At 43.8% G+C, this 10,226-nt stretch overlaps 1 protein-coding gene across 4 annotated transcripts in view; it reads right to left on the bottom strand.

The window, feature by feature from the left end:
• Positions 1-9,646, bottom strand: part of golga3 (golgin A3) — a 16,373-nt gene extending 6,727 nt beyond the window's left edge. Inside the window, exons 1-14 of one of the 4 annotated variants that reach the window (XM_010733265.3) lie at positions 9,568-9,646; positions 8,312-8,597; positions 6,831-7,103; positions 5,728-5,840; positions 4,564-5,270; positions 4,290-4,398; positions 3,839-4,145; positions 3,490-3,692; positions 3,260-3,397; positions 2,879-3,040; positions 2,405-2,773; positions 2,171-2,248; positions 508-771; positions 282-376 (exon numbers count right to left, since the gene is read on the bottom strand). In XM_010733265.3, coding sequence (XP_010731567.3) covers positions 282-376; positions 508-771; positions 2,171-2,248; positions 2,405-2,773; positions 2,879-3,040; positions 3,260-3,397; positions 3,490-3,692; positions 3,839-4,145; positions 4,290-4,398; positions 4,564-5,270; positions 5,728-5,840; positions 6,831-7,103; positions 8,312-8,483 — 2,990 coding nt within the window. In that variant the 5' untranslated portion in view covers positions 8,484-8,597; positions 9,568-9,646. Of the gene's footprint in view, positions 1-281; positions 377-507; positions 772-2,170; positions 2,249-2,404; positions 2,774-2,878; positions 3,041-3,259; positions 3,398-3,489; positions 3,693-3,838; positions 4,146-4,289; positions 4,399-4,563; positions 5,271-5,727; positions 5,841-6,830; positions 7,104-8,311; positions 8,598-9,187; positions 9,538-9,567 lie in introns of those variants that run through there. The other 3 variants (XM_010733273.3, XM_027273968.1, XM_010733281.3) reach the window with 3 other exon arrangements.
• Positions 9,647-10,226: the final 580 nt, after the last annotated feature.

Below are 10,226 nucleotides of genomic sequence, written 5' to 3'. Positions count from 1 at the left end.
CGCCCCCCCCCCCCCCGCATGGTCATGGCCCGCGATGGACTTGTCAGAAAAAAATTTGGCCCGGGTCCAAACTTAGTTGCCGACCCCTGGTATAGATGGATGGACTTTTCACATCACATGTCCTGACTCATATGACTTTTTGATTATCCAGAGTTGTATAAGCAATGGCCTTTATTTGTATTTATAAATAGCACTTGACAACAGAGATATGTATCATGGTCCAAGTCATTACTGTTTGCATCATTCACACTTCCCAAACCTCCATGCAGCACATGACTCACTTTTTGGCTTCTCCCTCCATTTGCTCCACCTGTTTCCTCAGGCTTTCATTCTCTTCTGTCACTGCTGCTAGCTGGCTCTGATCAAACTGTAGAGACTGAAGTGGGAGAAGCACAAAATACCTTACATTACAACACACTAAAACAAACAGTGCAATTACATCTGCTAATACTACATTCAAAATAACATTTAAATTTATTGTTAAAGTACTTAAATGTTTATAATTACCTGGATCTGGGTTTCTAGTTGATCCCGCTCTGTCTGAATGGTTTGCAGATGAGCCTCCATGTTACTCATCTGCTCTTGGACTCTCACCACCTCCTTCTGTAGTCGGGTCTGCTCCAGTTCTACCTTCTGCTTCTCCCCCTGAACACCCAGCAGCTCCTGCTTCAAGTCTTTCACCTCCATCAACAGACGCTTTTTGGTGGACTTGAGCTCACTGATCAACTGGTCTTTGGAAATGGCGTCCCGACGGTAGGCTTCCACCATCACCTGGAAAATAAATAATTGCTCAAGGAGTGCGAGTAGTCTTGACTATTTGTCTTGACTGAGACGGTATACACCAGGATAATCAATTATGATTTCAGGAGGTCTGGATAAACTTTCCTCATGTTCAGGTCTGCAGCATCGTCATGTTTAAGTTGCATTATAATTTAGTTAGACATGACAGTTATTTTATATATACACTGAAGCAGCATTGTCATTGTATCAACAGCGGCACTGTGTGAAGTCAACGACTCAAATCAAACAAATAAAGCTATAATTCAACGTCACGTCAACAATATTTATTTTCAGTACAACTCTGGACTCTAGAGAGCTACATACAATGATAAATAAAAAATCTAATAAATAAGTTACTGGTTGACCTGGCTGCAATCTTCCGGATTAAAAGCCAGTTTTCGGTGTCAACCTTCCTCCGTTTAGCACACGCCATGGCACACTGACTCATAATTTGGCCTCTTTTCTCTCTCTTGTCTCTTCACTCCTTTATATTTTTCTCCCCGTCACCCTGCCTGTGACTGGCTGACATTCTTGCCAATCTCAGTGCCTCAAGCCTAAACCCAACCAACTCGAACCCACAAAGGCAACGAGTACTGGCCAATCAGAGACAGGTAGGATGTCCCTTTCGCTGAGTAGCAGTGTGGTCAGAAAAGGGTCGCCGGTCAAAATGTAATCTCTGCCAAAACTGAATAAAACTCAATGACATGTCGGTTCCGGCTCTGGGTCCAGACAGGACAGAGTGTGCGTCCGGACCCGGACCGTGGTCGGCTTATTAGTGACCTGTGGTATACACTATGTGCAGCTGTATCAACTATAAATAAATAAATATAAAATGATTTAAAAATGTCCTTAAGAACCCATAGTTAAGTGCAAATTGATCAGATTATTTTTTGTCATCTATCAAAAATGGATATAGTTCATCAGGCATGCTACAGTATTTAATTTAGTTGCAGTGAAGAGACAAATTATTTTGTTGATGATGCTGCCAAAATTCCTCCAGTCCTAAATATGCAGTCCTAATACAATTTGATGGACTAAAATTAATGTGAATGCATGAGTCTGAAGGGTCTACAAAAACTCAATACAATTCACATTTCTGTCATTCTGTCAATAAACTCCACCCTCTTTACAACAGACTGTCAATGCAAAATGAGCAGCACCCACCATTGCTCAATCCACTGAGGCGTGTCGACCAGCACTCTTCTGAGAAGACAGCCATCTGGCTACAATACATCCTCCCACGACAGCATCCGCACAAGCCAGCTGTTAGATTTCTGACAAGTGTTTCATAAATGTATGCAAAGTGGACACAGTCTACTTCTACCAACTTTACCCAGCAAGAGAGAGCTTTACGTAGTCTTGTTTAAGAGCAAGGATGGAGATGGTTTACCTTTTGTTGTTGGAACTGCTCCTTCAGTTTCTGAGCTTGTTTCTTCAGGGAACTGTTTTCCTGTTGAAGAGTTTCAACCTGAAACAAAGCAAAGGGCCCTCATTATTCACTGCATGTTTGTGGAGAGTTGAAGAACAAATGCAAGATGTCACTACAGAAGTAGATGGGGAAAATAATGATGTCCACAATGGAATGTCAGCATTTATTAAGGTTTTTTTTCCACCTGTCCCATACCTGATTGGCTTTGACCTGGACTTCCTGTCTAAGCTGATCCAAGACATCAGAAGCCACCAGAACATCCTCTCCGAGCCGTTGAGCGCCCTCGTCAAGCTGGCTCTTGTCTGCCCGAGCTGCCTGCAGAGCTACCTCCAGGACAATCTTTTCGTTCTGGAGGTACTGGATGCTGTCGTCCTTGCTGCTGCTCTCTGTCTGCAGCTCGGCCAGCTGGGCCTCCAGCTCCAGGTAGCGGGCCTCTAGCTGGTTGATGGACTGCTCTTTGGTCTGCAGGTTCTCCTGAGTGGTGGTCAGCTGGCGCATCAGCTCCAGATGTTCTTTCTGGAGTGATTGCACCTGCACGTCTTTCTGGGAAAGGGTCAACCTCACCTGAGTGGGATAGAGATGTAAAATGCATTTTAGAGCAGAATAAAATATGGTTTTACTGCCCGTACATAGTGGAAAACACATTTCTGCTTAATGTGGCATGACTACCTGCTCAAGTTCCCTTTCCAGGCTGCTGGCCGTGTTTGCCAGTTTCAATAAGCGTTCTCGCTCTTCCTCAAACTCATCCAGTCTGTGTTGCAGATCATCTTCCACCATGGTCTTTGCATCCTGGATTTGCTTGTAATTAGCTTCCTGGGTCAGCATGTCGGCCTAAGTCACAGAGAGTAAAATGTTTTACACAAAGATTGATTTAAAAAAATATTAGGGAACAGTTAAAAAACATACATCTAATACTGCAATACATTTTAGTAATTCAGGAAACTCTGCTTTTATCTTGACTGAATAATGTACACCTTCATGTATATGCTGTTTCCTAAGTGGACATACAAACCTGATCACAGCATTAGAAAGGGATGTTGGAAAGCATACCTCAATGCTCTGCAGCTGAACAGCAATACGCTCTTTGTCTTTGATGGAGCGGTGTTGGGTCTCAGTAAGCTGGTGGGACAGAGTCACATTCTCCAGCTTCAGATGTTCCACAACACCAATCTGAGTCATCTGCCCAGCCTGGGAGAGGAAGTAAAACACAAATGTCATGTCAACCTTTGTCTGACAAATGCCAAGCCATGAAAAATCAACCACATCAGCATCCCTCTTACCTGCATGTTGGCCATTTCGCTTTGCAGTCGCACTCTTGCCTCCTGGGCCATTGCAAGCTGCTGCTGGTACCACTGTCTGACCTGCTGGAGTGAGTCAATTTCAGCCTGGGATGTCTTCATTCGGCTCTGCAGGGTGCTGCGCTCCAACTGAACCTGTTGAAGCTGGCTCTGAAGACCACCCATCTGCAGACGCAACTCTTGAACTGCAAAAGTGGAAGACCAAAACCTCCATTTAATGAGTGGATATGGAAAATGGTAATTAGGGGGTTCTTCAACACCATATTAGGTGGTTTATTAACTTAAAGCTTAACTAGAGCTACACTCAGCTCTAGGGGTCTCAGTCACTTACCTGTATTGTCTCTTGAGGCTACAGTGTTTTGCATCTCCTCCACCTTCCCCATGAGTCTGTTGTACTGGTCTTCAGCCACCTTCAGGTCATTACTTAGAGAAGCCAGACTGGCATTCTTGCTCTCCAAACTGCCCTGGAGCTCCACCATGGCCTTCTCCAGCTGGGTGGTGTTCTGCCGCAGTGTGCTGACCTCCGTGGTGAGTGCACTTTGCTTCTGCTGGCTGAACTGGGCCTCCTCCGTCTTGGCCTGCAACTGAGCATTCACTGTAGCGAGCTGGGCCTGAAGTTCTGTCTTCTCCTTGAGAGCCTGGAGGACAGAAAAGTGTTGTTTGGGATGATTTTCATGGTTTCCATGTTAGTTTTCCCTCTCCCGCACAGAATGTGAATGGATGGGTGATTGGTGCAGGAGGAACAGGATATATGATTACACCCAATCGGTACATTTCATTACCTGATTGGCCTCAGATGACAAAGATTCCAGCTGACCCTCCAACCTCATTTTCTCTTTCAACACCTGCAGCATTTCATCGTGGCCCATCACTGAACTCTCCAAGGAAACACTGAAACAAATGTAAACAACATTAGTGCTCAAATGATTTGTGATTAATTAACATTTGTTAGCAAGCAACATCTCACTGTAATACAGGATTGAATTAGTTAAAGTGTAGAATTGCATTAGTTGAAGTCATTATATTATTCCTTCCCATTCTGAAGTTGACAAATACCTGCTGGAGAAACTGTCTCTGCGGCTGCGAGGCTCTGCTGTCCCTTCTCTCTCCTGCTCCAGCTCCAGCAGGTGCTGCTCTTCACTGGCTGCCTGCAGTACCTCCTGCAGAGAGGGAAACTGACCCATAGCCTCTGGGGCAATCTCCTTCCCCTCTACTGTGTAAGGCCCCCGCTGTTGCTCAACTGCTGCGGAGAGCATGCCATATGTCCCTCTGGTAGACACGCTGCTATAAGACGAGCTGTCACTGTCATTGCCGTCGTTCCCTGGCCTTGTTCCTGATTCACTGCCATCAATTTCTGAGACATTGTCCCCGATTTGGAGTGGAGCACCATGCTGTAACTCGGTCTCACAGGTGCTGCCCTCCGACATCACACTGACCTCAGACAATGTGGACACTGAGCTAATGGTAGACTGGAGGGAGCTATTAGTGTTGTCTGCTGTTCTTACTCCTCCACCATCATTCTCAGGGGACTTGTAGTCAGCCAAGGAGTGGATCTTGCTCGGACGAGGTGATCTGGACTTTCTCTCCTTTGAAGGGGGAATTCCCAGGCTACCCAGTTTGGGACCACGGGGGACACTGGTCCTCAGGAAGGAATACTCCTTGGTCATGGCAACAGTGTTGGCCCTGGGCAGAGCCTCAGGGTGCAGCATGAGCTCTGGATCCAGGGTGCTGAATGGTCTGTTCTTGGGGGCTGAGCGGTGAGACTAGGAAGGGATATAAAAGAAATGAGCCATTGTACTTCCTGACAAAGTCTGGCACAATGTTGCCCAGCTTAAATCCCACAGTATGATGTAGTAAATCAGTGGTGACAGACTCTAAACTCAAACAAATACATAAATATAGGAGAGTCTGGAGCCAACCCTGTACCAATGCCTCCAAACTGAAAACGTATACCTCTATAAAAACTATACGTCTTTAACCGTTTATTTTCTGGATTACATTCTTCAAGAAAATAGTTTGCTTAGTAGCCTACTTAAACTGAGCACAAATCTATCCACAGGCATGAAGCACAAGTTGAACAGCATGTATACTGTTTCAAAACAAATAGTTATTCAATGGAGAAATTGCACAGTCAAATACTGTCGAAGCTGGTTGAAAAACATGAGGACCTTGGAGGCAAACAGAGAAGAGAGGAAACAGACATTTACTCCACCCACTCACCCTCTCCTTATGTCTCTGCACTCTATACTGTTTGAGTTGCTCCTCCAGACGCCGGCGAGCCTCCAGGCGAATCCTTTCCTCATTCTCCATCTCCAGTGATGGCTTCTGGTTGGCTGAAGGAAAGGTATGTTAGGCCAAAAAAGGGCAATGTTCCTTTCATCACATACTGCACAACTACACCACTTGATTTACACAAGACCTGGGTTTATATGAGTCTAAAAGTCGAATCCTAACAATGAGCTGTAGCATGCATCATTAATTCAATGTAAATGCTTGATGGCTGTATACAGTCAAGAGTAAAGCTGTCTGCAATGTCTGCAATGCTGTCCTCAGACATTTTTACAGATCTGCAGATCTTTTAGAGCATGTGACACTGGCTGTTACAGTACATATTACACTCATATATTTAAAAGGGTGTGCAACACTGTATCATTGTCTCTATGTGTTTGCTTACTTGATGACCCTTGCCTATATTGCAGTTAGTTAAAGGTGCGGTGTAGGATTTAAATACACTAAAACAAACAGGGAAGACTTTGGTTTATCAGCATGGCGAACTAACTAACGAAACGCTAATGAAAACATACCTGTGAATGAATGAATATTACATTCAATATCTCCCACATTCTGCCAAATCTCACTACATCTTAAATACATTCACCATACATGAAAACTTCTCTACATGCATTGAACGGATACATATGGGATCAGACATGATCATGTTCTGTGTGGGAGTTGTAGTGTGAAGCCAAACAAAACCAACAGCATTTGTGCCAAGCCTAAAAATATGACATTTCATAATAGTGAACAAAGCCACCACCAAACATAACATAACAGAGGGATTAGTTCAAAAAACACAGCCATTAGTCCAAACAGTGTTCCAAATGAAGCACCCACACCAAAATTCTAATCAAGCAATCAAATGCCTACCAGTTGCAGAAAGACAACTAAAAATAAATTCCCACTGAATCCTTCTGTTCAGATACAAAATGCACAGACGAGGGAGTTAAAAAAGGATGCGGACATGAGCCATAAAAGCAAAACATCCCACAGCAAAATGAGGTTAAAATATAGGGGGCATTCACTCCACATGAGTTTATGCTTACACAATTCAGTCTCCTGCATAGGCATACTGAGTCTGAGTGACTGCAATGAATCACCCGTGTGTACCGTGACCTCAGCACTAGCCCCCTCAGACCTCTCTAGCATCATGGGTGGATAAGAAGCCACACCTGGGGAGGTCTGGGAGTTGACAGGGGAGCTGGTGCTCTGGGGAGGGGCTGTTGGAGGCAGGGACCCATTTACATGGGTGTTCCCTGCAGCACCGAAGCCTTCTGCCAGTCCGTCTCCGTTTGCCATCGCATCTGAACTGACAGGACCTGAAAGGGAAGGGGGGAAGAGAAGCCCCGAGGAATGTGACAATTAGTCATGAGAGGTTCTTGTGAAGTAGACTACAAAGTGAAAGCTGTTCCACTTGGCAAGCAGGCTGGACGACTTTGTCAAGCCATAATGGCTTAAGAGGAAAAAGGTAGTTGGAGACATTCATGCAGCACGTGGCTACTGAAGCATCTCTTTAGCTTTTTGTATCTTGGAGCATGATTAGGGCTCATCTTGTAAGTTAGTCACATTTAATTTTTCTGTCCGTGCTGTTTCATCAGTTGAATCAAGCTTGGATGACAGTTGCAGGATGATTTAATATGTTGCCAGGCCATTGTCAAACAAATCAAACTCCACCAAAAGTGGCAGACAATGAGATCCTTTCCAAACCCCAACTTCGATTGTTGCTTAATTAGTCACAAATATCTAATGTTATAGAGAAATCAAAATCAACAAATAAGTCAAGAGGAGTTCTGGGGGAGTTTTGTCAAATCTGAGACTGATGGCATCTGTCAGGATCTCTCTTTCTCTGCTGCTTTTATTTTATTCTCTTCCATGTCCCCGGAGCTTTGATGAGTATTTAAGAAAATTGTATTTTTCATATTGCTCGATTTTTTTTTCTTCTCCTAAAGCTTAACCACTGTAGACTATAAGAATAGTGTTCCCCTGATGATAACTAATCAGAATTCAGTTCAGCTATTTAACACATCAGTCCAATGAGCTGAATAACATGGAGCAGTAAAAGGCCTCAGGCCTTGTGATAGCCACCCAAACAGATCATGGATGGCAGGATACGAGTGTTAGATAAGGGGATACCAGTCATATACCTAAAGGGGAAAAAAACTTGCAGACCAGAGAGCAGAGCTGTAAACAAGCTGCACAAGGACATGAACTGCAGTAGGAATATAGTATAAATTGGCCCAACACAAAATAAAGGCATGTCATACATACACTATATACTATCAAAAAGGCTGTGTAACATTACTCAAACATGTTTGCTATTAATGAAACATTTAATAAAATATGTCTCACAAACAACAACATTTTGATGTTGATTAGGCTGACAAATAGTGCTTTGAAATAGGACCAGGTCTCTGAAAGCTTTAATGCACTGTCACATTACTTTATTTGTTTCTTCTTAAAACATTACAGCTCTGCCAATTCCCAGCAGCCAGCTTTTGGTTTGTTTGAAACAGCTCACCATACTCACCATTATGAATATCCCCTTTTGTGTTTTGTGCGTATCCCAGCTCTTGATTTTTCGGTTGCGTCTCAGCGTCCACAGTATGGATTTCAGCCTCTTTGGGTTTTATGACGTGGGTTTCTTGATTAGCGTTAGCCTCCATTTGAGCTGCTCCTGATTCATTAGTATCCAGTTCCATCAGGGAAATGAACAGTCACAATACTGCTGGTGCGACTTTGGAAAGAACTTCTCACAAAACCATCTTCTTGGGATGCAGGCCAGCTGGGAGCAGTGTCGGTGTCCAGGAACACTTCTGAACAAAGACAACACCAAAGATAGGACTGTTAGGAGAATATGATACGTCGTAAAGAGGAGCGCTCTGTCTAAGACAGTAATAATGTTACGTAACACACCGCCTGCTTTAATTCAAACACAAGCTAAAGTCAAAGGCTAACGAGCTGGCTTGGTTGTTAAGTGGATTGTGTCGCGTTAAATATAGATTCACTAACAATTAACATAAGATTCATTTGCTTTTACGAACAGAGAAACAAATAGACGTCGCTTCGCTTTTTATCGGGTGTTGATAAGAGAGACACAAGCCGTGTCGAGCAGCAAACACACATTTCAATCCGTTTCAGCTTAGCTGCAATGTCTGATTCATTGTGAGAGCGGCTGATTTGCACGAGTTTACAAATCGTGGACACTTGTCGACAGGCAGGGCCCGGTTCAGGAATTTAAACAGGAGTCTGGCTTTGTGTTTTCACGTTGTTAAGAGTGGATGGTGTGCAGCTGTCAGCTTTAAAAGCGAAGTCAGGGTCATTATTCAAAACTCCTACATGTTGAATGTTACACAGCTAGTCTATGCTACCTGTCACTTCAGATGATGATGATAATAATTATAACCTTTGGCTGGCTGTGCTGCTGAGTTAGCTGCAGTCCTCAGTTCAGGAAACATAAGAGCGATGGATAAATGTGAACATAAAGGCTGTTATGTTGTCCTCGTGTCTTTCCTTTGCTCTGCCGGCTGGTGACAGGGAGGACGGACACAAAGACAGACGGATAATCCAAAACTAGCTCACGACGCTAGCGAGACAGCTAGCTGCCTGTGTTTACGACGGGACCTGTCAAGCTACATTTGCTAACTCGCTAACGTTAGCTGGAGGAGAGTTTTCTAAAACATCACAAATAAATCAACTCCTGTCACGCAAATACAATAAAAGCTCTATGTGCCAGTCGAGGCATGACATTTCAGGTAGATGTCTGGGAGGACAATAAACGCTCACCTCTCTGCGAGCTTCGGCTTTCACTACGTGGCTGTTTGGTTTCCGTCCCTTATCTGTCCGACTGGAAACAGAGACACATCTGGGAGAACAAACAAATAAATCTTGTCAGACAGCGGAGTGTCTGCTGTACACGCTCACAGCGTTTACATTTACAGTACAAAAAAAAAACCCATTATGTTAACAATATGAGGCAGTTATATTGCAAACGTACATGGCAGTGATACATTTATTACACGAACTATAATATGGAACGGACAATACTAGTGGTAGATGTGTCGGATGTGGACAGGGCTTCACTCCTGTGGTCAAAGAGCTGCGCCCTGCCTTTTTGTTGTGGCATCCTGCAGATAACATGCAGCTGCGGGTGGCACCAGAAATGCCTTTAATTATGCCCCTCTAGTTTTTGTTGTGGAGCCATCCGCCATATGTTGCACAGAATGCATGGATCGCAGTAATACATCATACACATAACTGTATAATGAGAGTATACTGAATTACATAGAGGATTTGAGTTGAGAATATATTTCTTGCCTTTCATTTATCTGCTGCCATCGTTGCACATCACACAATTGCACGTGCAGGCTACTCTAGGCTTTTATCATTTTTACACTGCTTGTTTTTTATGTGCGAAAATTGTTCTTCTATTACCATCAGCATCC

Source organism: Larimichthys crocea, chromosome III (assembly GCF_000972845.2).
Source record: "Larimichthys crocea isolate SSNF chromosome III, L_crocea_2.0, whole genome shotgun sequence".
NCBI lineage: Eukaryota > Metazoa > Chordata > Actinopteri > Sciaenidae > Larimichthys > Larimichthys crocea.
The sequence above is the reverse complement of the archived record's forward strand: the minus strand, read 5'-3'. Positions and strand labels throughout refer to the sequence as shown.